Source organism: Onychostruthus taczanowskii, unplaced genomic scaffold (assembly GCF_017590055.1).
Source record: "Onychostruthus taczanowskii isolate IOZ18803 unplaced genomic scaffold, ASM1759005v1 scaffold38, whole genome shotgun sequence".
Taxonomy (NCBI): Eukaryota; Metazoa; Chordata; class Aves; order Passeriformes; family Passeridae; genus Onychostruthus; species Onychostruthus taczanowskii.
In genome coordinates, this window is record NW_024501237.1 from 6,550,979 (window position 1) to 6,576,311 (window position 25,333).

Genomic DNA, 25,333 nt, shown 5'->3' on the forward strand with positions numbered 1-25,333 from the left:
AAAGCGGACAAAAATCAAACATCAGAGAACATCTTTTCTTGAGAACATTTTTCCAAACTCCGCGTTTTGCAGCTGAGAAGAGATCCCGGGCCCCGCCGCGGGGCCGCGCTCCCTGCGGGCCGGGATGCGGCGGGCCGGGCCCGGGCGCGGCGCTGCCGCCGGCGGCCGCTGGGGGCTCCCGCCCGCCCGCGGCCCGTCCCGCCATTACTGGCATGGAGGGCGAGAGCACCTCGGCCCTGCTCTCGGGCTTCGTGTTCGGCGCCCTCGCCTTCCAGCACCTCAGCACCGACTCGGACACGGTGGGTGCCGGGAGAGGGCCGTTCCGGGTCGGTGGGAGGGGAGGGAGGGGCGGGCCGCCTCCGCCGCGGCCGCGCTGCCGCCGGGCCTCCCCCGCCCGGCCGTCTCTTTGTGTGCGAGCGGCGGAAAAACGTGGGTGTTCGTGTCCGAACGGGGCGAGTGGCGGCTGCAGCGCCATGTCCGCCCCGGGCCGAGCGCAGCGCCGCCCGGGCCCAGCCTCGGCGGGCAGCACGGCACGGCCGCTGACTCCTCGGGCTCAATGAACACGGGAGCCACCGCAAAGCGACCAAGACACAGCACTGCCTCGCTGAGGATTTCTTCCTAACTGCGGGCTAGTATTGAAAAATGAGTGAGAACCCACTCTCTTAAAAAAAAAAATATATATATATACATATATATATATATATATAGTTCGTTTTGACAGCCTTTTTCCTCTCCTGAAGACAGCACTCACACTTGGTATTAGGGCAAATAATGATAGAATATGCTGCAAGGATGTGAAAAATGTGTATTTTATGATTGGCTTTAAGTGATTGGCGTTTTTCACAAAGGGTCATGTAGTCCAACTTTTGGCCCCACACAGGACACTCCAAGAATCCCACCACATGCCTGGTGGGAGTGGGAGTGCTGTCCAAACGCTGCTTGAACTCTGCCAGGCTTCGGTACTGTGATCATTTCCCTTGGGAGCCTGTCCCACTGCTCAGACACCTTCTAGGGGAAAAGCCTTTTTCTGATATCCAACCTAAACCTTCCCCATCTCAGCTTCATACAGGGACTTCTGTCTCTTCCCTCACGGTGGGCACAGGGAAGAGATCAGTGTCTGAAGCTCCACTTCTCCTGAGGCAGCTGTAGAATGCCATGAGGTCTCCCCCCACTCTCCTCCAGGCTGAACAGACTGCATGGCCTCAGCCACTCCTGCTGTGCCTTCCCCTCTGGACGCTCCACTATCTTTGCAGCCCTCCTTTGGACACTTTCTAATAGCTTTGTATTTTTTTTTACATTGTGGCACCCAAAACTGCACACAGGACAGGGGGTGAGGCCGCTCCAGCACCAAGAGCAAGAGTGTCTGTTCAGTGCTACTGTTAATGTGATTTTTTTTTTCTCCCTCTTCCCCTCTAAAGGAAGGTTTTCTCCTTGGAGATGTGAAAGGTGAAGCCAAGAACAGCATTACAGATTCACAAATGGATGATGTTGAAGTTGTTTATACAATCGGTTAGTGTGTCCACATTTTTCATAGCCTGCTTGGTTTTGGGCAGTAAATGACAGCTTTCAGTTTTCAGGGACAGCAGTCTACGTCAAGATCAAAGCTCCAAGATCCTACATGCTTTGCTGATAAAAAAAAAACCCAAGCAACTGAAAACATATGGAAGGGTTATTTTGTAACTGCATTTAACTGCTAAAAAGATTACAATTTTACTGCAGAAAACACAGTAATTTAAAAGAAATGACAGTTTCTGTTTCCTTGGATGGCTACTCTCTGCCAAGTATCTTGTTACATTAAACATAACCTAGAGTTTAGACCCTTGTCTTGGCTACATCACAAACTCTCCTGGACTACAGTTGCCCTGGAAAAGCTTTGTTTATCAGTGATGTGAACTGTAATGTATTAGCATCTATTACCTCATTTGGAGCTTATAAAATTATGTGTGTGAAGGCTGCAAGCTCTTTAATAATTTCACTAAGCAGATGCCAGATGTATTTTTTTTGTTATCATCTTGATGTGATTGGAGTGGATGTGCCTTGAATAATTCACGAACAGCAGTCCCTGAGTTTTCAAGTAAAATCCTTCATACTACATATTTCTCCTTCACTCAGCAGAAAGGAGAAAATATAAAGTACCCAGCTTGAGTTTTCAGTTGACATAGTAGAAAAGTATACAAAAATAGTTTATATAAGTGGTTCCCTTTACATTTGACAAAATTAATTAGAACATATTTTTAAAATATTTCCTTTCTTCACCTTATTTAATTTTATGTTAATGCATTCAATTTCAGGAAATTATATAAAATTATTTCTTGGTCTTTCTATCAGTTTCATACTGATCATAGCATACAGCAGAATATACATCTTCAGCTGATGAACCCAGAGTAATGTTTACTTTCTCTTTCCAGACATACAGAAGCATATTCCATGCTACCAGTTGTTCAGGTAAGAATCTCAAGGAAACAGATATTGAAAAGTTAAAATTAACGCTAACCTGAACTCTTCAAGTGTTAAACTTACATTGCCTAAGAAAATCACCCAGCTGTAACTGTAGCAGCTGTATCAACCTCTTGGAATTACAGATGCCAAATGCCTTATGCTATTCTTATTTTGGTTCTTTATGTCTTTTTTTTTTTTTTTTTTTTTAATGTTTGTCTATACATAAAGAGACAGAGATAAGGCATACTGCACCTTCTGGTGACCTATGATACCATATAAACTACAAAACAATGTCAACACACTGAAAAAAAGCATTCCATACATTCTAACTCCTCACCCTTAATAGTATTAATTTAATTTTTTTAAAAAAGCAAGATGATTCTCAGCATGCTAGAGTTATTTTTGCAGTTTAATTTTTCCCCCTCTAATTGTCCTAATTTTCTTATAGCTTTTATAATTCTGCAGGAGAACTGAATGAACTTGCCCTGAAGAAAATACTATCAGGCTGTAAGAAGGTACTTTATTCTTAAATCTAAACCATACTGAGGAGTCCACTCAAATTTTGGAGGCTGTTCTGGCTGTTCTCTTGTGTCAAGGTTTTTTCTTTTCTCATTTTAAACCTTTTATAGTCCCTCATGCTGCTGGTCAAGGCAGCTACATCCTTTTCCTCCACAAAAAAAAAAAAAAAAAAAAGTTTAGCTTATCTTTTACTAGGATTTGCCTACGTATGTGTCACAACTTTATTTTGAATTATTAATTTCTCAAGTGAACACTTCAAGGATCCCAAAGGAATTGCACCAATTTCCTCCTTAAGATCAGTGAGGTCAGCTCACAAGTGGTTAAGGACCACTACATCAAAAAACCTACACTTTTTTCCACAGAACAAAGTTTCACAAGGGGAAAGTAAAAGCTGGAAAGAAACAACAAAACAGAAAAAAAGCTTGCAGTTTGAGCTTGTACACAGGCTAAGAAACAAACCAATTCAACACACGGTTTTGAAGTAAAGAAGATGGGAATTAGGCTTAGAAGTTTTAAAGGTTTTAAGTAAACTAATTCCTTGACTATGCACCTACTAGCAAACAATTCAGACATGACTTTGCACTGGAGGAAACTTGCTTCAGTGACACACAGGGACGTCATGATTCAACAGTAACTGTGAATTTTCTTCTGCCTGCAGAGTGTAATAGGATGGTACAAATTCAGACGTAACACAGACCAGACCATGACATTCCGGGAAAGAGTTCTTCATAAAAACCTGCAGTCACACCTATCAAATCAGGGGCTTGTATTCCTCCTTTTAACCTCTAGTGTGATGACAGAAAGCTGTTCTACTTACAGATTGGAACATGCTCTACATCGGCCTCAGGAAGGGTAATGTCTACAGTATGTGCTAAAACTTGAACGTTTCTCTACTTTGTTGCAACTGAATCAGTAACACTGTATATTTTACCTTTGAAACTTAAACTTTTAATAAGATTATTCCTTATGTTGCCACAGCCCAGTTGAAGGTTTACCCTGGACTTCTGCTCTGGGATTGCCCTTTTTATCTATAGTGCCAGCATCACCAAGCAGACGCTGTCAGTTTATTTACACACATAAGCTACACCTGATCAAATTGTTTTGTGTACAGGGCCTCCACCCTACATGGTGTTCCTCAAAATATTTAAATTGGTGTCAACTTTATCTTCAGAGAAATTCTGCTTGTAGGCTAGGCTTAGCAAGCAAATGTTGCATTAATGTGTGTTGTAGTCAGAAAGGGGAAATTATGGGCATTGCTCAGCTTCTGATTGCTCTTGGAGTTTGCGTTTAGCCTCATCTGTACATGATGTAATACATTTAGCAAAGATATACTGTAACCCTTCCATCGGATCCTGAATGGCCAAAAACATTTAACTTTCATTGAAACATCTGTGGATATTAATAGATCATGTTTTCATACTTATGCATTTTAAGACTTTTCCAGAAAGTCCCTTTGGTGGTTACCAACCTGGGCATGGCAGAACAGCAAGGTTACAGAACAGTGTCCGGTTCCTGTGTATCCTCTGGTTTTGTGAGAGCCATGAGACAACACAGGTACAATACATGTTGTATGTACTGACAGCTGTGGCTTCCCACTACCATAACTACACTTACTTTTCTATAAAAGCATTTAAGTGCTTTTGAAAATGTTACAGTCATACCTTGTTTCACTTGTTGACCTTTTTTCTACAATTACTTACCATTCCAGCATGCAAGGAAATTAATTCAGTCCCATATTTTGCCAGGAGCTGTCTGTCTCAGCACAGGCATCTGGCATTGAAGCTCAAAATGCTTTACTCACTAAAGCTCCTACTAAGTAAGCACTGGGGTGACTAGCTTGCAATTATGCTGTTCTACTCCTGGTGACAGGTCAGAATTCTTCCATGAAGATGGGTCCCTACAAGAGGTTCATAAGATAAATGAGATGTACGCCACCTTGCAGGAAGAACTGAAGGTAAGCCAGGCAGGCATGCCTACCTTCATCTGTTCTACAAAATCAAGGCAGCTAAGGGCTACAACATTTTGCACTGCATGAGAAAAAAAAAACATGTCCGAAACATGGACAAACTGAAAGGTCAGCAAATTCTATTTACTGTGCTGCACACTACATTCTCAAAGCTCTGGATTTAAGTTCCCATTTGATTAAAGCACAATGTTTAATCTTCAAGTCCATTAATAAATTCTCACAAGAGGATTATTTTGAAGGAGTAGTATCTGTAGTTTGTTAGATCTCCTTTGCCTAGATGGGATCATATAAAACATCTTGCACCTTGCTCAACACAAAGTTTAAGTTATCTGACAAATCCACCCCCAAATCATTACTTAAGCTTTTTACTACTCTGTGTCCACCTTAACCATGAGTAACTTCAAGGATTTTTCAACAATTTTAAAGTCAGCTACTGTGAATACTGTTAGTCTGATCAACATGCTCTTCTTCTTGCAGAAAATATGCATTACAGTAGAAGTCAGTGAACGATCTGTGGAGAAACTCTTAGCAGAGGTGAGCCAATTAAAAGAAGAAATAAAGAGGAAAAAGCAACAAAACTGTTCAGGTAAGTTAACCAAATGTGATGCAAGCCTTGCCCTTCCAAAGTTGACTCAAGTGGCAGAAGCAGAAAACACTTCTGAACCTGAGGTAGCCAAAACAGCAGTGGTGCAAGAGGTTCTGCAACTCTGACTTTTGATTTTTTTTCCCCAGGAGAAGATAAAAACCACCCAGCAGAGCCAAAGGAGAATGTTCTCCTTTGCCAGGCACTACAAACATTTTTCCCCGATTCCAGACTTCAGACATGCATTGTTTCCTTCAAAGGCCAACAGATATCCAAGAACTGCTGTAACATAGACCATCATATTAATGTCATGGACAAACTGACTCTCATGGTAGAGGAAAAAGACTTCACTGAAGGTGAAACAAGGCATCTGAACAAGCGTAAGGTCAGGGGGACCACAGCAGTTTCAAAGTCATTCAAGAAGTCCAGATCATTGCAGCTTCACCAAGAACCACTTCAAAACCAAGAGGACAGTGACCAGGAAAGGAAGCTTACACTGAGTAGCACTGAAACAGATGAGGATGTGTTTGAAACAAGCAGAGATGCAAAGGAATACCCACATTCTCCTACTTTCTGATCTGTCAGATGACTTCACACCAAAAGCTACTGTTGGTGTATTCCAGTGACGTATCAATCTCTAGCACTGCAAGGATGTATGGAACAGGGCATTTTTGCAGGTTGGATTTTTTTTTTTTTCAGTGCACGAATCCTGTTCAGCATAAAGATAAATCCAAGATGACATTCCCTCACTTTGCCTTCCAGAGTTGCATCTGTCTTCTTTTCTCTCAGGGTTCAAAGCCTATGCTACAGGATGCTATCAGTCAGATAAGCATGTCACATACTGCCTCAAAGTGAGACAGCTTCAAGCTGCTGGTGAAGAAACAGTGCTACCCTCCTGACGTAGGGAGCACCAAATGAACACGTTACAGAATTAGCTGTCTACATGAACTGCCACAGTTTAAATATATCTAAATATATATTTATTTATATATTTAAATATATTTATTTATATGTATATAAATATATATTTAATATATTTAAAATTTATCCTCAGGAAACCAGTGCTTGTTTACCTCACCACATCTTACAACCCAACAAGGGGAAAAACAGCCACCTGAGCTTTAGCAAGACCAGTGAGCAGAGGAAGGGGTCCATATAGCTGCCAGTTTATTTTATTGCTTTAATCTTCCTTCAGACAATAACTTCCAGAGACTTTATGAAGAAAAATTAAATAAGGACTGACATCCACCCCTCAGTCAACCACACATTATGCTAGCCAACCACATTTCCAGCAAACAAGTATATAAACATGAAGAACAGTTTTATTGTTTATTTCTGTACAGTATATCACTCTGGATACTTGATGTTACATAGCTTGGGGTCTGTGAGAAATTGTGGGTTCTTAAACATAACTGGCATAAATCCTGTTAAAGAAAAAGGGAGGTGTTCTTAATAGAAACGTAGCCTTGAGTTAGAAAATTCAAAAGCAGAATCATACTTACCAAATACATGAGCTCTTTTAATGGCTTTTGTAATTTCCTTCTGCTTCTTGTTGCACAAGCCTAAAGAGATGAATTATCTTCAACACCGAGCAAGTCATGAGAGCATGAAAAGCATGTTACTGACAATTCCCCCAGCTTTGATTAAGTCTTTCTAGAAAAATCCATTGTGCTTTTACTGTTAAATACAAAATGCATACAATTAAGGGATATTTTAATTCCTTGACACAGGCTACTAAGTCAGGGGAATACTATTACAAAATGTATGGAGTTGGGACTGGTTACTTTCAGAAAGACTGCTGAGGCACAGTTATTTAGACTCACAAATATATTATTATTAACCCATATATGATTTAATACTTCACATACCTGTGATATGCCTGCCATAAATGGAGCCAGTATATGGAGAAACAAACTGGGAAAGAAGCTACTTGAAATTAAGAAAAATCAAAGTCAGTTTAAGAACTTTTTTTTGGAGCTTTATGTTACTACTTGTACTCTTTTTCATCTGTTTTTTCAAAACTCAGTTCTACCTGGAGAAAAAAAGTACAGCTTGGAGCTAGACAGTATTTTCTATGCTTCCATGCTTTGTAGCAGCTGAATTGTAACCAAAAACTCTTATTTGTTACATAGCAAAGTTGTCACACATAGTTAGTAGATTGAGCATGACTACATTATTTGCCCTTTGACCTACACACATTCTTACTCATAAGTTTTAAACCCCTACACATATGAATGGATTTTTAAAATTGGTTTTTGGGTTTTTTTTCATCCTACTACACACACATTTAAAAACAGTAAACCAGTTCCCTTCATCCAAGGACAGCAATTTTAAAACTCACCTGCACATTCTTATAGTCCACATTTATTCCACATAAGACACATCTCTTTGGAGGGTCTTTGTAGGGGTTCTCCATTTGTACGGGCTGAAATCAGAATTACTAACATCTGTAAGCTTCACAAGATAATAGAGAACATTTGTTACTTTTAATCCTTTAATCAACATTTGTCTTGAAAACAGAAAAGATATTTAGTACACCACTGAACTTTTCAGTAACTTTATTAACTCACTTCTTGGTACCTTGCAACTTCAAAGACTTCTCACAAGTAAACAGCCTTTTATATTTTAGCAACAATGACACTAGCAACTCTATTAAATCATTCAGGAAGATAGTGCTTACACCTCTACTTGAAGTCAAAATCTGCAGGAGCTGGTAAAAATGTAGTTCTGTCTGACAAGTCACAAGAATCTTTCTTTAAAAAATAGTTTCAAAGCAAATGGCCTGAGGAAGCTTCTGTCTGCTCACACAGTTTTAAAGACAGAGATTCAGAAATACCTCCCAAGGAGCCTCCTTGGGAGGTATTTCTGAATAGCCTCCTTAAGCTTCAGAATACACCCAGCGCCAAATTCTTACAAGATACGAAAGGTGATTTTTCACTTTGCACAGAGTCACAGAACAGTCAGTGTTGGAAGGGACCTGTGGAAATCATCCAGTCCAACCCCCTGCCAAGGCAGGGTCACCCGGAGCAGGTGACACAGGAACATGTGCAGGTGGGTTTGGAACGTCTCCAGAGAGGGACAATTGTCTCCGTGGGCAATATGCTCCAGGGCTCTGCCGCCCTCAGTGTGGAGAAGTTTTTCCTCATGATGAGGTGAAACTTCTTTCGTTTTTAGTTTACAGCGACTGGTCCTTGTCCTGTCGTTAGCTCCACGTCCGAGCTACTGAGGTACCAGGTTTAACAGGCTCTAGTTAATATATTGAAATACAGATCCCTGGGGCCTTAACTTCCAGCGCCTCTGCTCATGACCTCCTCTGCGCTGCGCTGCGCTCCCCGCCATGCATTCGGGGTCTGATGAGCTACACAGCGAACAGAGCAAAGCGTTTCCAGCCACCGCTGGTGTCTTGCGGAGGGGGAGCGGCGGGACGGGTCGGGGAGGCCTCACCTGGTCCGAGCGCTTAGGCTGCCGCTCAGGCTGCCCTTCATGCTGCAGGCGGCACGGCCGCGTCCACAGTTTCGCTGCAATGGAGAGAGCGACAAGGTTAGCGCCGGCGCAGAGCGACAGCCCACACACACGAGCGCCACCGCGGCCGCTCGAGACAGAGAGGGAGCGGCAGGGACGCACCGAGAGCCAGGCGCGGCCAGCGCCCGTGCGCCGCCATGACCCGCGCCGCCATGACACCCGTACCGCGCGCCGCCACTTCCGCCCGCCCGCACGTCACTGCCACCGCCCCCGCCGGCCAATAGCAGTGCGGCCTTCCCGGTTCGGGACAGACGATTGGCAGCTGCCCGGCCACGTGCTTCTCCCGGCGTGTTGTTAGCGGAAGTCCCCGCTGCCGCCGTGGTCGCTGCGCTTCCGTTGGGCGGCTCCGGCGCGTGTGTCGGCCCGGCCATGGCGGAGCCCAGGCTTGCCGTGCGGAGGAAGAGCCGCTCTAGCTCGGAGCGCAAGCGGAGCCGGGCCCCAGCGCAGCCCCTCGCCGCCAGCTCGCCGGTGGCTCGCAAGAGACCGAGCTCTGGTGGTGAGGGGCCCCCGGCGGAGGCCCCGGTAGGGGATGGTGGGATCCTGGGGCTGCTGGCGAGGCGGGGGAGCTCCGTCTGCGAGGATGGTGTGTGTCGGGGAGGGCCGTACTTTGTATGAGAGGGTATGAAACCGTTTGGCTTTAGCTTAAAAAAAAAAAAAATCTGTGCGCGTATCTTCCTGCTTGTAGGTTATCTGTTTCACTTAGTCAAGGCATTTCTTCAGAACCTAAGCTGGGTTTTCCTTACAGACGACATCACACAAAATGCTTTTGTGTTAGGTTGGGGCAGACTTCGGTGACTTGGCTCTGATGTTTGTGCCCTGCGAGTTATTCTGCCTTCTGTGGTGTTGCCTCAGGGTGTCAATAACTCCTGTTTCGTTTTTGCAGTGCAGTAACGATAGCGAGGAGGATATGTTTGGTGACTATGACAGCTTTTATGGAAACGATTCATTGATGGCCCAGGTGGATGATATTGAACACAAATACCTGCAGGATAAAAATATGGATGTGAAAACAGCTGGAGAGATCATACTTGGGAATCTTCAGTCAGGAGTCCACCAGAAAGAGCAAGATAACTTCTCTGCTTCACAAAATGTGGTTCTCCTTAAAAGTGACCAAGAGGGTGCCTTCCAAGTGCATGACAGTGACCCAGCTGATGGCAATCAAAAATTGACTGAGTCTGCTTTAGATGACTTGCCATCGTCGCAACTTCTGTATTTTGAAAAAATGGATGAACTTTCTGCTTCTAGAACATCTGCACTCTCAAAAGGGAGGGATGAATGTGTGAATTCTTTCTCAGACAAAATCAGAGACCCATTGTCTTTTTATGCTGGTGCTGAACACAGGAACAGACCTACTGACTCTTCCTCGCACTCCAAGTGTATTTTATTTAAGCCTGAGAGTCTCAAAGATCACCTGAAAAGTGCTATGACTGGAAATGCCAGAGCCCAGACTCTGCAGGTCTCCAAGACCAAGCAGCTCAAAGAAGCTGTTTTATCTGAAGAGATTTTTGTGGCTAGGAAAGCTATTGAATCTTCTTCTCTTGATATAGGCCCTTTTTATGGATTACCTAGCAAAGTTAAAGATTTATTCAGACAACTTCGAGGGATTGAAACACTTTATGGTAGTGTAACCAATGGTCTGTTGGAAAAAAAAATGCTAGTGGAATATTGTCTGTTTCAGCCATTATACTGTAAAAATATTTAAGGTAATGCTAACATAAACCACATTGGAAAGTAGTTCTCCTGTTTCAGGAAGTGGCTATTTTAGTGTTTTAGATGGATGGAATGGATGGATGGTATCCATCTAGATTACAGAATACTTTGGAAGTCACCATCACTGAAGGCTTTAAGTGCTTTTTTGAGAAAAAGCTCTCAAAGGCTGAGCTCAGAGTGTTCTGAATGAAACACAGGCATTTTTGTATTAGCTGACATTCCCCTGGAGTTGCTGATAGTTCCATTTTCATTTTGCAGAGTGGCAGCATGATTGCTTGATGTTAGAATCCCTACAGCAAAGGAAGAACTTGATATACTCATTGCCAACCAGTGGTGGAAAAACTCTTGTAGCTGAAATAATAATTCTCCAAGAATTACTCTGCAGGCAGAAGGATGTTCTGATGATCCTGCCATATGTTGCCATTGTCCAAGAAAAGGTCTGGATACATTACTCACTTCTGGTACTGCTTTGATATAAATCTTTCCTGATACGCTTTGTTTACTTGCTTACATGCCTGGTTTTCAGCAAGGTTTTTATGAATATGGTGGCAAGTGTGTGGCCTCTTCTAAATGCTGCTCTGAGGGTCAGTAATTTTGCAATGGATCAGACACAAATTGAGGTGAAGATGTTGAGTTATGAAGTAAAGGGTGCTGAATTTTGAAATAATGGCTTTTGGGATGTTTTGTTTAGTTGTGCAGCCTAACTGTGCTGCCCAACTTGCTAAAGAAGTGATCTTGAAATAAAAATGTATTTTGGTATAAAGGGAAAATTACTTTTAGAAAACAGATGAAACCCAGCTATAGTAGGTGTACACACTTCAATTTTGTAGCTGGAATAGGTAGTCTTAGCTAGTATGTTTCACTAATTCAAGCAGCTGATTGTGGTGTGGGTTGGTTTTCTGTTGAGTTGTTGAGGCAGATCTGGAATCCAAAATGAGCATGAATTTGTTCTGTAATTGATTTTTCTTTTATAGGTGAGGGGTTTGTCAAGTTTTGGGGTAGAATTGGGTTTCCTGGTTGAAGAATATGCAGGAAGTAAAGGAAGATTTCCACCAATCAGAAGGAGAGTAAAAAAATCTCTTTATATTGCTACTATAGAAAAAGGACATGCTCTGGTGAACTCCTTAATTGAAACAGAAAGAATCGATGACCTCGGCCTGGTTGTGGTAGATGAGGTAGGCCACAAGATGTACTCCAGTTTATCTGGTGCACATTCTTTTAGGGTTCTAATAAGCAATTATTTAGGAAGGAGCAGTTCTTGGCCTGCTTGGTTTTGCTTAAAGTATTCATAGTGAAGATTGCTTTTATTTTCTGTGTTCTGAATTGGCACATAATTTTGAAAGTTTTTGGGTTTTTTTTTTAATGAAGCTTTTATTGCTATTTCACAGTAATAGATTTATATTGAGAAATCTACTGTGGTAGTGGTTTATGGTGAATTTCTGCATAACTGCTTGTCATTTAGAAGTCTCTAATGGGTTGCAAAAAAGCATAAATAATTTTAATTTTATGGAATGTATTTTATGAAGCTTAGACCTTAACTCACAGATGTGAAGCCATGCAACTTTGTGTCTGGTATTAATGACCCAGTAAAACATTGACAAAAATGAAAAATACCAAGTAACATTTGGCTGTGAGAATTACCTGTTGCAGTGGTGGGGCTGAGTTGCGCTGCCAAGGGTTGATTGTGGGGTTGAGTAACGTGGATAATGTCTAATGGGGATTTTAATTCCTGGAGTTCTTCAGGCTGACTGACCATACTTTAGCACTGTAGCTTCTAAACAGAGAGCAGCTGAAGCACTAACTTCTGGTTTTTCTAGAAGCCGGCTGCTAGGAATGTTTTTACTTTAAGTGTTGCTTAAACCAGATTTTGCTTAAAATTTCCTCAGACTGGCAAATACAAAGATCTTCACGTTGATTGTTTACTGTCAGGAGTTAACTGTTTGTGTCAGTTGTGGTCTAGTTGAAGGTAAATCTTGTTGTCTACATTTGCCCATGAGTCTGTTTTTCTGTGATTCTTAAATGCTTTTTAAGTGGGGTGATACATCTGAACTTAACAATCCAAATTTACATGAGGGATATCTTTAGAAAGTCCAACATAAACCAGTTCTGTAGTATTTCTTTATATATTTTGGAGGTTTTTTAATAAATACCCTCAACTCATTGCCTTTTCCTTTCCCTTCTGTTCGCAGCTGCATATGCTCGGGGCAGGAAGTCGTGGAGCAGTACTGGAAATTACTCTGGCAAAACTTCTTTACACCAGTAGTAAGTCATGGCTTCAGTTAATGTCATTAACATTCTGTAGTTGTGGCCCTTTTGGGAGAAGTCACACTCTCACTTCCTGGATTTGTGCTCTTTTGGCTGCTTTTGGAAAACATGGCATGACTCCATATGTAAACAGCATTTACTCAGTGAAGCATTAATTGACCCTCTAAGGATGTTAGGGTGTTTTTGAAGCGCTTTTGATATTTCTCTGTGAAATCCTGAGTATTGTCAAATGTCTTCCATTTCTTTGTGGGAGCCCTTTAGGCATCCAATTTAATGCTTCTTTTTTTTTACATTTAAGTCTCAGTTACTATTTTGTAACTTAGTATTATTTCTTAGTTAGTTAGTATTTCTTTAGTAGCCTTTCCCTTCAAACCTGCTACTTTGGCATTTTGGAAATATTGATGGTGAAGAAGGAGTCTCATGACTTAAGTACTGAACAGAAGTGTTAAAAATTGGTAATGTGACAATAAATTAATCTCAACTTCTGTTTTACAGAAAAGACACAGATCATTGGCATGAGTGCAACATTAAATAATGTTGGAGACCTGCAGAAGTTCCTGCAAGCCAAGTACTACACTAATAATTTTAGACCGGTCTGTATACAAGATACCAGGAACTAGTAAAGAAGATATTTGCCTTTAAAATCATAGTAAATCTGTTTAGAATTGTATCATAGCTTTTGTGCTTAATTGCACAGTGTAATATAAGGCCTGCTATTGCTCTCTAATTGCTAAAAATAAAATAAATAGCACCATGCACTTCTAAATACACAAATGCAATAACCTTTATACTGCTGTGCTAAGACATTTGCTTCTTTTTAACTTAAGCAATTCCTAAATTACAGCTACTGTGATGAATCACTGTAGTCCATTTGGTGTAACTAGAATATGTAGTGCTGGTTCTTCTATGCTGTCAGGACAGCATGGTTTATAAATAATTTATGGGATACAATTTTGGCATTCTTCATTATGATTCCATGCTTTATCAAGGCAAATAATTAAAACAATTAAGTTCTCTTAAAAATTCTAAAGCGTGTTCTTATGTGCAAGTATGTATATGACGTGATGCTTGGAGAAAAGCTGTAGCTGTACATCAGCAATAGCTTTAGAGAAAACTGAGTAATTTAACTAAAGTTTCTCTTTGCGGTTTCTGCCTTGCTAGGTAGAGTTAAAGGAATACATAAAGATACGAGACACCATTTATGCAGTTGACAGCAAAACACAAAATGGCTTTGCTTTTTCACGTGTCCTTAACTTCAAGGTAAAAACAAAGTGCTTATATTTTCTTAGAACTGTTGCAAAATGCGTTCTTTTACATTGATTTGCTTACAGACCTTTTACTAGAGAAATTACTTAAACATGATAATTCAATTGTAGTACCCATGAGAAAGAAGTAATTTGGGAAGCTTTGGAAGCTTTGGGAATGAAAAAAACAGCCTTAAAATGCTGAATGCTTAACTTGATTTGCACTTCTTTTTGACTCTTCAAGGCAGAGGTTTCATCAGTATTTTGACAGGCAAAAAGTAATGTGTTTGAGTATCCCAGATACTCAATGTTTTTTGTTCAGGGGTAGATTTCCTCAACAGTTGATCACTCTCAGACAAAACTGAAAGAAGATACCTTTTGGGGGTTTTGCCAGCTTACTACTGCCTTGTAGGGATTCATTTCAACCTTTACAAAGGAAAATGTGTCTAATGGTAGAGTGCCAGTATCTCAAGTGTTGCTAAAAGAAAATGAAGTATTAAGGGGAAAAGCAAAGAATTTGATTTGTACATTCATGTATCCCTCAAGTAAGATGTCTTTCAAGTGAGGATTGGGAGAAAAGCTTATCCTACAACTTCTTGGAATTATGTCACATTAAATCCAATTCAAGCAGTGGTTGAGAACAAGTGTTGAATATTTAGGTTATGACTTAATTCCTAGATTTAAATATTTGTCAATCTGTGCTTATTACAGTATTCTAGTAATCTGGAGAAAGCAGATCCTGACCACATCATTGCACTGGTTACTGAAGTTATTCCTAAATATTCCTGCCTAGTCTTTTGTCCCACTAAAAAGAATTGTGAAAATGTGGCTTCAATGGTGTGCAAGTACCTCAAGAAGTAAGTTTCTACTTTTTTTTTTTTTTTAATTATATGTGAAATAATTGCTTACAACTTAGGGTTTATTTTCATCTAGTTTGCAAGTGCTTTTCCCTGGTGATTAGAAGTAAATGCTTTGAACATAGAGATAAAGTTGCTAACTGCATAAGTGATGTCAAACTGCAAAAGGCTTATTAAATAAAATTTTTTTAAAGTTCTTACTTTTATTCCAAAACAGTTGAAAAATATGATAGCCAGAGGAAAAACACTAAAGAAAATAAGGAAAAACATACTAAATTAATCTAACTTTGTGTCCCTTTGGCACTGGTTTCTGGAAGCTTAAAAAAGAAACATTTTTCTCTTAGAAAACAAACGTTTGGTATTTGGTCATGTAGTTTGGTAGCCAGTTGAATATCTCTGTTCCCAAACCCGCTTTGGAAATCTGAGTTGTAAAATATAAAGCAGCCAGTATTTGATCTCTTCTGTTCCTGTGCTTCCAAACAAGAAAGGCTCTATTGCAACTAAATCAGCCTCCTGTGTATTGCTGTTTCAAAGTTACTGGATATAACTATTTCTCCAACTTAGATGTTAGAGAAATGAATGATGAACAGAAGTAGACAGTAAGCATGTCTCTAGTTTTTATTTTCTTTTTGGTTAATGATTGGTCAAAGCCTAAAGAAATGCTTTTCCTCCTCCAAGAGAATTTAGAGTTCACAAGGAGAAAGAAAAAGAAGATCTCATCAAGAACCTAAAGAGTATTGGAAATGGAACTGTCTGTCCTGTTTTGAAGCAAACAATCCCTTTTGGTATTGCCTATCACCACAGTGGCCTTACAAATGATGAAAGAAAAAGCATAGAGGAAGCTTATTCTGCAGGTGTCCTGTGTGTGCTTGCTTGCACAGCCACTCTAGCTGCTGGAGTGAACCTACCAGCTAGAAGGTTAGTAGCAAAAACATTTAATTTTTGCATTGGATTTTGCTTTGATAAAAAAATTTCTTTAGTAACTTGGAAATCTCAGTGCTATTTAAAGTGTGTTTGTGCCTTTACCAGGAAATGTGAAATAAAAAGGATGTTGTGTTCAATTTGGGACACAAGACTGCAGTATTCATGTAGAAAATGTGAATCACTAGGAAGTACCTCAGAGTATATCACTGAAGAGCACTTTTGTAAATGGATTAAGGAAGTTCTAATAAATTGAAAAATGTTATAATGTTTTTAGTAGTGGTATTCATAAGAACAGTGGTTTCTTTAGATACTCTCCTAACAGTGTTTAAATGGTAAAATAAACCTTTTCTAAGGAGATGCAGTTAGAATATGTTTTAAAACAAAAATGTGTTATCTTTTCATATGCAAGTTCTGATGATAGGGCTACTGTACTCTGTGTGACCAAAGATTGTTTGCTAAGAATCCACTTCTGTGTGTGCATTTAATACACCTTAAACTATTTAAGGCTTTACACATCTGCCCAAAGAGATGCATTTGACTTTTATTAGTTACAAGGTAAGGGGCACATATCAAGAATTAATTTGAATTAGTAACATTTTATGTTACTTTAGTAATTTGAATATAAAGCATAACTTATTCCAGATGTCTTTGCAGGGTGATTCTCAGAGCTCCTTATGTTGGCAATGACTTCCTGAAGAAGAACCAGTATAAACAAATGGCTGGCAGAGCTGGTCGAGCTGGTATTGACAGTGCTGGAGAAAGTATTCTCATAGTGCAAGAAAAAGACAAACACTTGGTAATTTTTACAAAGCTGTTGATAATTTAAATTGCTGAGTTAAGATGGTGGAATAAACAGGAGGAGCCAAGCTGCCTAGCTTAATTTTTGTTCATCTCTTGAAGTTGCAAGCATTTGATTTATGTAATAATACCTTTAAACTTCCTTTGTGTGACTTGTTTTCAGATGGGAACTGTAAACTTTCAATGTTTACTCTTATTTTCTTTATAAGATGACTCATGCATGTCAGTTTGATTTTTTTGAAAGTATCAAATTAATGCATGAATATTCCTCTGTACTGATACATTCCTTGCCCCTTTTAGGTTCAGGATTTAGTTCACAGTCCTTTGGAGAATTGCTACAGCAATCTTCTGCAGGAGTTGACCAAGGGAATCCAGAGCCTGTTGTTATCATTGGTTGGACTGAAGGTATCAGTTGACTCTTCTCTGTGAGTAACTTAAGGGCTTGGAAATGCTAAGAAAATGTCACCTGTTGATCCTGTAGAAAAAGACAGACTGCTTAAACAGTCAGGCTTGCAAGTTCAGAAAAGCTTTAATCAAATGTGTGTCCTTATCTGATTAGGTCTTCTCATTTAACTCAATAAGTAATTACCTAACACAACAATCACCTTATGTGTAATAGCAAAAATTATATCTATCTTACTATACAATGGAATATTAATATTTCTATTTCTGATACTTGATTCAAAATTCAAATAGAAACAGTGGAAACAAGCTAACTTGATACAGTAGCTAGAATAATAGAATGGATGGAGAGCAGTCCATCAGATCCATCACAGAGAATCTATCATTCTATTTGTTGGGATGTATTTCTATAGAAACACAAGGTCTTTCTTTATTCAGTAATTTATTTCTTATGTCTTATTAAACGTGTGAAATTATAACTTCAAATATGCGAATCATTTCCCAAACTGGTGCAGATAGCAGTTACCCATGAGGAAGTGGACAATTTTATGTGCTGTACATTGCTGGGTGTTCAGCAGCAGCTGCTGTCCAAAGAGAAGAGCCTCACAGAGATAGTTAAAGATGGGCTGGAAAATCTAATAGAAAAAGGACTCCTAAAAGGAAGAATATCTGAGAAGGACCACAATTCCAAATCTACACTGACAATCACACCCTTGGGTAAAGCTACATATAAAGGTATGGATTTTTTACTCTTATTATTGAACTGCAATGAAAAATAAGTTGTCAAGAAAGAGTTTTATTACATGATCTAGACTGAAAATGGGAGTCAAGTAGCAATGACAGAAAGTGATGTGAATGAAGTGTGAAAATATTGATCCCACTGGGAAAAAAAACCAGAACTGTACCCCTAAAAAAAATCACTTAAATATTTGATTTAGTGTTGTAATTGAAGTGGTTCAGGACCTTGTTTTACAATTAATTGTTATGAACAGGTTATTGTAGACAGAAGGATTTCTTGGAAAGCTTAAGAGGGAAAGGGAGCATATGACATGTAGACCCATTATAATAAAAATAAATATATCAGGAAGTTCTGTTTTCCTGTCGTATCATAAATATTTTGGGGTATGGAATCTAGTTGGATGAGTCTGAAGGGTGCCTTCAATCTGCAAAATTATTGTAGGATTTCAGTAAAGCCAGGACATTTCACAAGCACTCCAAAACCACACAGAATGAACATACATAGAAATAAGTGATTGCCGTTCCTCAGCTTTGCTTCACTACTTATGTTAGGTTAGAACAGTAATTCAGGTTGCAGATATTTCTCTCCAGTTTAGATGGCATAACAAGCTTTTGTGGAAGGTAAAGACAATACTGATTCTATGTTTAAATGTTCTTCATTTAACTCTCTGTGCCTGTTTTTAATTGTGTTTATTCTTACCCTGTGTGCTTTTTCTAGGTTCAATAGACTTGGCATACTGCAATATTCTGTACAGAGATTTGAAAAAGGGTTTGGAGGGGCTGGTTCTCGAGAGCAATCTTCATCTCCTATATCTGTCAACTCCCTATGATATGACTTCTACTTGTAGCCCAGATTGGATGATATACTTGAGACAGGTGAGAAATTGCTAGCAAACATGCATTGGGGCATTCTGTAATCCTGTGTATTAAATTTGCAGGGGGTTTGTACACATAGGACATGAAGTAGGGTAACAATCTGATGGCAAATGTGCTCTTTTTTTTACTGGGAGTGCACTAAAATCTGTTTAATTCTGTTAAAATGAGGCATTCAGAGATGGACAGTTACACATAATTCAGACAAGTAGGCAAAGAAGCCTCAGAGCTGCCTGTGACTGGTGACTGTGGTACTACTCGACTGATTCTATAGAGATACTGAAAAACATTGTTGCACTGTGAACAATGTACTTGTGTTCTCTATGATATTAAAATAACTAAATATATAAAAATTCTTTATACAATTTTATTTTAGTTCAACCAGCTAAGTGCAGCAGAGCAAAAAGTAGCAGATATTGTGGGAGTACCTGAAAGCTTTATTACAAAAAAGGCTTCTGGTCAAGCCATCAGAAAGGTAGGCTGGCGATTTCTCATACCTAAGATGTCAGTTTAGTAATTTCATTTGATTATTTGCAAATTCCAGATTATTTTTATGCTAGTGTTGTTTATTGCTGTTCTGATTATTAAAGTTCTTTTAATCTCATTGATTGGTTTTCTTAATGTTTTCATTGTCTTTGTATGTAATACAAAAATGTTTTAAAGCTGTGAAGGGAGTAGAGATGAAAAGATTTGCCTTGTAGTACTAACAGAACATCTGCAGTGTGATACTGGCTCTGAATTCTAGCTTGTCTTATTCCTAGAATATGGATGATGCTGTGGTGAACAGGTTCTACCTGACATTTGTCCTTTATGCACTACTGAAAGAGACCAATATATGGAGTGTTTCAGAGAAATTTAACTTGTCCCGGGGATATGTGCAGAATCTCCTCAGTTCTGCTGCCTCCTTTGCATCCTGCCTTCTACATTTCTGTGAGGTACTGTGTTAAAAGAATGTAAATAAATTCTTTGTGGCTTGGTTTCGCAAAATCTGGAGTTTTGTTTTCTTACTTTAGAACTGAATACAGGTGTGGTATTTCACCTTTCCTGTGCAAAAATGTTTCTTCACCTTTCCTGTTCTATGTTATTTTTCCTGTTGAGCAAAGCATGCTCATACAATGACATTTCTGATAGTAAAAGCAAGCTTTATGCACTGAGAATGCGAAAATATACAAATTGTACAGGGCATTGATCACTCCCAGTGCTGTTGGTGAAATAACTGAAATAATGCATTGCTTTTCCTTCAGAATTGCCCCAGCTTTGGGATGTTCAGCTGAAGAATGCTGAATACACCTCTGCAGCTCTCTGAAAGAATGATTTAGAGAAATAACAGTACTTCCCTCATCTAAAAGACAAATATATGCATTTTGCCTTAGTAGAGTTTTGTCGGTCATGTTTCCCAAATACAGAACTTTGGAGCTGATTTTTAGCAATCTTTGTCTCTGCAGGAATTGGAAGAATTCTGGGTTTATAAAGCCTTGCTGATAGAGCTTACCAAGCAGTTGACATACTGTGTTAAGACAGAACTCATCCCTCTGATGGAGGTAGCAGGAGTTCTAGAGGTCAGTAACCCTGGCTCAATTAAACTTTTCAATGTTAACTTGTGTGCTAAATGTTACTGTGCCTTTCAAGTGTATCTGGAAAACCAAGTAATTTGTTACTGGGAATTCAGCATAATGCAGACATTCCTCAACAGTCTGGAGGTTGGGGGAAAAGTGATCTGTTTAGGAAATGGGAGCTGGGGCCTATGGTTTTCTTCTGGCTTCTGCCACAGCAGCTATGAAAATACTGTATTTGGACAGCAGTTTAGCTGTATACTCAGTGGGAAGTTGGAGTCCTGCATTTTGGCCACAACAACCCCCTGCATTTTGGCCACAACAACCCCCTGGGGATGGTGTGGCTGGACAGTGCCCAGGCACAAAGGGACCTGGGGATACTGGTGACAGCTGGCTGAACATGAGCCAGCAGCGTGCTCTGAAGGCCAAGGGCATCCTGGCCTGTATCAGGAACAGTGTGGCCAGCAGGAGCAGGGAGGTCATCCTTCCCCTGTACTCAGCACCTTGAGTGCTGTGCCCAACTCTGACCCCTCAGTTTGGAAAGGACGTTGAGATGCTGCAGTACATCCAGAAGAGGCAACAAGGCTGGAGAAGGGCTGGGAACACAAACCCTGTGAGGAACAACTGAGGGAGCTGGGGGTGTTTTAGCCTGGGGAAAAGGAGAATCAGAGGTGACCTCTACAGCTTCCTGAAAGGTGGCTGTAGTCGGGTGGGGGCTTGGTCTCTTTCACCAGGCAGCAACTGACAGAACCAGAGGACACAGTCTCAAGCTGTGTCAAGGAAAATATAGGTTGGATATTGGGAAGAAGTTTTTTACACAAAGGGTGATAAAGTTCTGGAATTGTCTGCCTGGGGATGTGGTGGAGTCACCATCCCTGAATATGTTTACGAAAAGATTGGATATGGCACTCGGTGCCATGGTTTAGTTGAGGTTCTGGGGCATAGGTTGGACTTGATGATCTTTAAGGTCTCTTCCAACCTAGTCATCCTGTGAATTCTGTGGAAAACAGTTCAGGTTTCTTTTGTAGTAAGGATTCTTCAGTTCATGGGAGTGAGGAGGAATAAGAATTTACATATTTAAGTTAGAAAACCCTCACAGAAATATGCAAAGTCATGTTGGGATGCATGTATTTTAAATAAGAAATTTAACTAGTCTCTGAATTGAAGACTCCTGTTAAAATAAACTTCAGTCCAAGGTTCTACTCTTTGCAAAATGATTTAACTTGCCTGTCCAGCATATTGTAGAATCAGTTTGTCAGAAAACCTTTTAATTTAGTGGCAGTGAGGTTTTAGTCTGAGAAGCTAAACAAGACAGACACCTCCAAAGAATGTGGGACTGTCGTTCCTGTCAGTGACAGTGAATGCAGAAAACATGGCAACAAGAGAAGACAGCAGCATTGGTATCATGTAGGCTCAGAGAAAATAAAGGCAAATGGATTTGTAAGAGCCAGATAAGATTGCTAGGGTGGTAAATCTTACTGGCAAAGCTGTGCTTTTGGGCTATAAGGATTCTCAGTGAGTATTCATGTTAGAAAAAGAGAATTGGATTGATATGCAGAATGAAATGTTTGAGATTGGTGCAGCGATTGGCACTTACAAGTAATTCTTATTTCTTCTTCTGATAATCTAACACAATTTTGTACTTTCAGGCACGAGCAAAACAACTTTACAATGCAGGGTACAAAACTTTAGCACACTTGGCTAATGCAAATCCAGAAACATTGGTGAGGATGATTGAGCACTTGTCACGACGTCAAGCCAAACAAATAATTTCATCTGCAAAGGTGAGTTAGAAACAAAGCTATAAAAACCTGCTTCAGAACTCCAATATGTCAAAAGTGGATGTTTGAATGGCATTAAAAGGGAAGGATTCTATTTACTAGTAAAGGCATTAGTGGACATTTGTGATCCAAATGCTGATCTGTACTATGAACAATGTGTTGTGTACAGCAAAGTGGTGCTGCTTTTCAGAGGGGAAGCAAAGGGCAAAAATGCTTGACAGCTTGTCTGATACTTGAAATGCTCTGTTCTGCCAATATCTCAGGACTTCTTACAGAAGTTCTAGTGGTAATCATGACAAAAGAATAGGATTTGTAGGGTTGTAGAAATGGAAACCAACAAGGTGCAGGGTTAACTTTGCCTATTTACGTTGCTTTTCATGTGCCCTTTTAATCTTTCCTGTCTTTTCCATTTTGAATATACATGTTCTGTAACAAACACTGAGTTGTGTCTAAACAAAAAATGCAGAAAGTACTTTATCAAGGAATGGTATTCTCTATCTCCATTCATCATCTGCTGTTGCAATGATACTGGCTTCATGTTTGATTCTACTAAAAGAGCAACCTCTTGGTGAAGTAAGGGAATGTCCAGAATAAAAGGATGGGTGGTTGGTGTAAAAATAAGGCAGTCAATTATAAAGTTTTGGTTTGCACATTCTATGAAGTAAACATACCAACTTTGGGGGTTGTGTACTAAAAATATCATGTTTAGATAATGTTGTAGGCCTCTTGTTGCATCTTTAGTTTGCTGCTGTGGGAGCCAAAAGAAAGGGATATATGCAGATTGCTTATCTATATCAAGGACAAATCTAGCAATCTACCCTACTCTCATGATCATACTGAATTCATGGACTTTTCTCTAATTGGGAAGTTAGAAGAGTGCTTGCATGGAGTCCTGTTCGTCTCCATGCCAGCCAGCAACAAACAGTTCAGAGCAGTGAATTAAACAACTGTTGACATAAGGAGTCGTGTATGTCTGGTGTAAAATGCTGTAGTAAGAAATTTCAAATAAACGAAGAAGTAATCAGCTCAGCAGGCACAACTTAAAAATGTTTATTCTAACATGGAAAATGAATGTCTAAGGTTAAAAATGTTCTTTAACAGTTCCAGACAAAACTGTTCATATTCTGTAATTTGGTGTATTATGTGATGGCAGAATCCAGAAAACCATCTGTGTGCTGTATGAATTTTTGTGTGGCTGCTTTCTATGTGGGTGTAAACTAATCGACAAAAAAATGCTTGCTCTTTGAGGCAAAGCTGTTGTGGTCCTGGGAGCAGCAGCAGCAGTCTTTTACAGACCCAGGTGCAAGTTTGGAAAGAAACATTGGTGTTTTAATTTGTCTAAGAGTTATAGCTAATACTTGTATTTGTTTTCTAATTTTTGTTTCTTTGTGTTTTCTTGTTGTAGATGCTGCTGAGTGAAAAAGCTGAAGCTTTACAGGAAGAAGTCGAAGAGCTCGTAAAAGTGCCAACAGATATCCCAGGGACCCACTGATTGTCATGGAAAAAAGTCATTAATCCAAAACTCAGATATTTTAAAGTTTTTAACTCTCCTCTAAAATTTAACTCTAAAGCTGCTGTAATTTAATAAATATTTTATATCTTTTGTATACCACAGTTTTGACTGAGTTCTGAATTCGGAAGTTGACTTCATTTGAAGGTTTGGATTATGAACTTCTTGAGCAATAGGACAGAGTCATCTTCATTTCTGGTTTTAGACATAGCCTAGGAGTGCTTTGGGAATTGGACTGACTGCTTTGTGTGTACTTCTGCTGGGAGCTTATGCTCACAGCTGACTTAAATAATATCTTTGGATATTCCCTTTAGGACACCTGCACTTGAGTGAGGTACCCAAAAATGCCTGCTTGCAGGATTCTCTGTATTCTAAGCGTAGTTAATGGAAGGAGCTGCAATTCAAAACAAAGGAGTTGTCTCAGAGTTGTGCAAGAGATTGTAAATTATGCCTAGTTTAAGCCTTTTTAAAAAATGCAGATATCAAATTCATATTCAGCCTCTGGCAATTCCTTGAGATAATTCTTTCAGGATGCCTTTGAAGCAGTCTTCCAAACAGAAGGTTTACTTTTTTTAAAAGAGTTTTTAAATTTCTTGCTTAAATGTGAAGACCAAATAAACACGAAATTTTACAGAACTGACATTTGAAAAGCCCTGTTGAGTTTTGAGAGTCCATGGGCATGTGTCAGTCACCCTAGTCAGGATTTTTATAGGCATCTGAACCCGATTTGCTCCAGCAAAAAGTTAAGCTTCATTAAAGTAGTTTTGAACCTACTTTAGAGCCTACAGCAGCCTGAACCTTCCTCAACTGTGACACAGTAAACTTCTAAGCTGCTGTGTAGTACTAGACAATGGCCTGCACATTAAGACAAACTTGAAAGCTGGGGCAGCCTGATGTGTTAAATTACAGAATCATAGACCGATTTGGTTTGGAAGAAACCTTAAAAATCATCTCATTCCAAACCCTCTGCCATGGGCGGGGACACATCCACTAGACCAGGTTGCTGAAAGCCTCACCCAGCCTGGCCTTGAACACTAGGCATGGGGCATCCACATTTTCCTTGGGCACCCAGTGCCAGTGCTTCATCACCCTCACAGTAAGGAATTTCTTCCTAATATCCAATCTAAATACCTCTTCTAGTTTAAAGCCATTCCGTCTAGTTCTATCACTATCTACCCCTCTAAAAAGTCTCTCTCCCTCATTTGTTGTAACACCTGGAGCCTCCTCCATGCTGAACAACCCCAGCTCTCTCAGCCTGTGTTCACAGAAGAGGTGCTCCACTCCTCAGAGCATCTCCATGACCACCTCTGAACCTGCTCCAACAGTGTCCATGGCTTTCTTGTGCTGAGAATCCCAGATCTGGATGCAGTGTTCCAGGTGGGGTCTCATAAGGGCATGGAAGTAGTTTTGAATTATGGTAGCCAGTGTAGCAGCACACCTAAACATGGCATTCCTGTATAAAATTTGGTCTCTTCTCAGTAAAGGAAAAGTAAGATAAACCTGAGTTAAACTGAGGGCTTGATAGGTTAATTATGTTGTGGTTCTAGAAATAGAAAGGTTTTTAAATCTAGTGAGAATGTTAGACATTGAATGCTTGATAGAAAGTGGTTATGGTGAAAAAAATATTCTACTGCTCATTGTGTTGTTTT

At 39.9% G+C, this 25,333-nt stretch overlaps 3 protein-coding genes across 12 annotated transcripts; 2 read left to right on the plus strand and 1 right to left on the minus strand.

Annotated features, from left to right (window-relative positions):
- The first annotated feature begins 169 nt into the window (after positions 1-169).
- On the plus strand, positions 170-6,542 carry ABRAXAS1 (abraxas 1, BRCA1 A complex subunit). Of its 3 annotated transcripts, none has more exons than XM_041411990.1 (9): positions 170-299; positions 1,419-1,509; positions 2,409-2,445; positions 2,888-2,954; positions 3,617-3,810; positions 4,393-4,512; positions 4,828-4,912; positions 5,402-5,510; positions 5,657-6,542. In XM_041411990.1, the coding sequence occupies exons 1-9, from the start codon at positions 213-215 to the stop codon at positions 6,082-6,084; spliced, it is 1,218 nt and encodes a 405-aa protein (XP_041267924.1). In that variant the 5' UTR covers positions 170-212; the 3' UTR covers positions 6,085-6,542. The 3 variants fall into 3 exon arrangements, with proteins under 3 accessions (XP_041267924.1, XP_041267926.1, XP_041267925.1); XM_041411992.1 differs by having other exon boundaries at positions 188-299; positions 2,905-2,954; XM_041411991.1 differs by lacking the exon at positions 1,419-1,509 and having other exon boundaries at positions 198-299; positions 2,905-2,954.
- Positions 6,543-6,811: 269 nt separating this feature from the next.
- On the minus strand, positions 6,812-9,205 carry MRPS18C (mitochondrial ribosomal protein S18C). The gene is made up of 6 exons (XM_041412000.1): positions 9,132-9,205; positions 8,952-9,025; positions 7,849-7,932; positions 7,376-7,433; positions 7,010-7,069; positions 6,812-6,931 (listed from the first exon to the last, which is right to left on the minus strand). The coding sequence occupies exons 1-6, from the start codon at positions 9,181-9,183 to the stop codon at positions 6,855-6,857; spliced, it is 405 nt and encodes a 134-aa protein (XP_041267934.1). The 5' UTR covers positions 9,184-9,205; the 3' UTR covers positions 6,812-6,854.
- Positions 9,206-9,361: 156 nt separating this feature from the next.
- HELQ (helicase, POLQ like) lies at positions 9,362-23,788 on the plus strand. 8 transcript variants are annotated; one of them, XM_041411947.1, is made up of 18 exons: positions 9,362-9,551; positions 9,913-10,648; positions 10,998-11,176; positions 11,714-11,914; positions 12,929-13,001; positions 13,500-13,597; positions 14,166-14,264; positions 14,960-15,105; positions 15,784-16,023; positions 16,684-16,825; positions 17,128-17,232; positions 17,745-17,964; positions 18,686-18,843; positions 19,217-19,315; positions 19,602-19,775; positions 20,286-20,399; positions 22,043-22,177; positions 23,580-23,788. In XM_041411947.1, the coding sequence occupies exons 1-18, from the start codon at positions 9,399-9,401 to the stop codon at positions 23,664-23,666; spliced, it is 3,159 nt and encodes a 1,052-aa protein (XP_041267881.1). In that variant the 5' UTR covers positions 9,362-9,398; the 3' UTR covers positions 23,667-23,788. The 8 variants fall into 8 exon arrangements, with proteins under 8 accessions (XP_041267881.1, XP_041267887.1, XP_041267886.1 ...); XM_041411948.1 differs by having other exon boundaries at positions 9,422-9,648; XM_041411949.1 differs by having other exon boundaries at positions 9,422-9,612.
- The last annotated feature ends 1,545 nt before the right edge of the window (positions 23,789-25,333 follow it).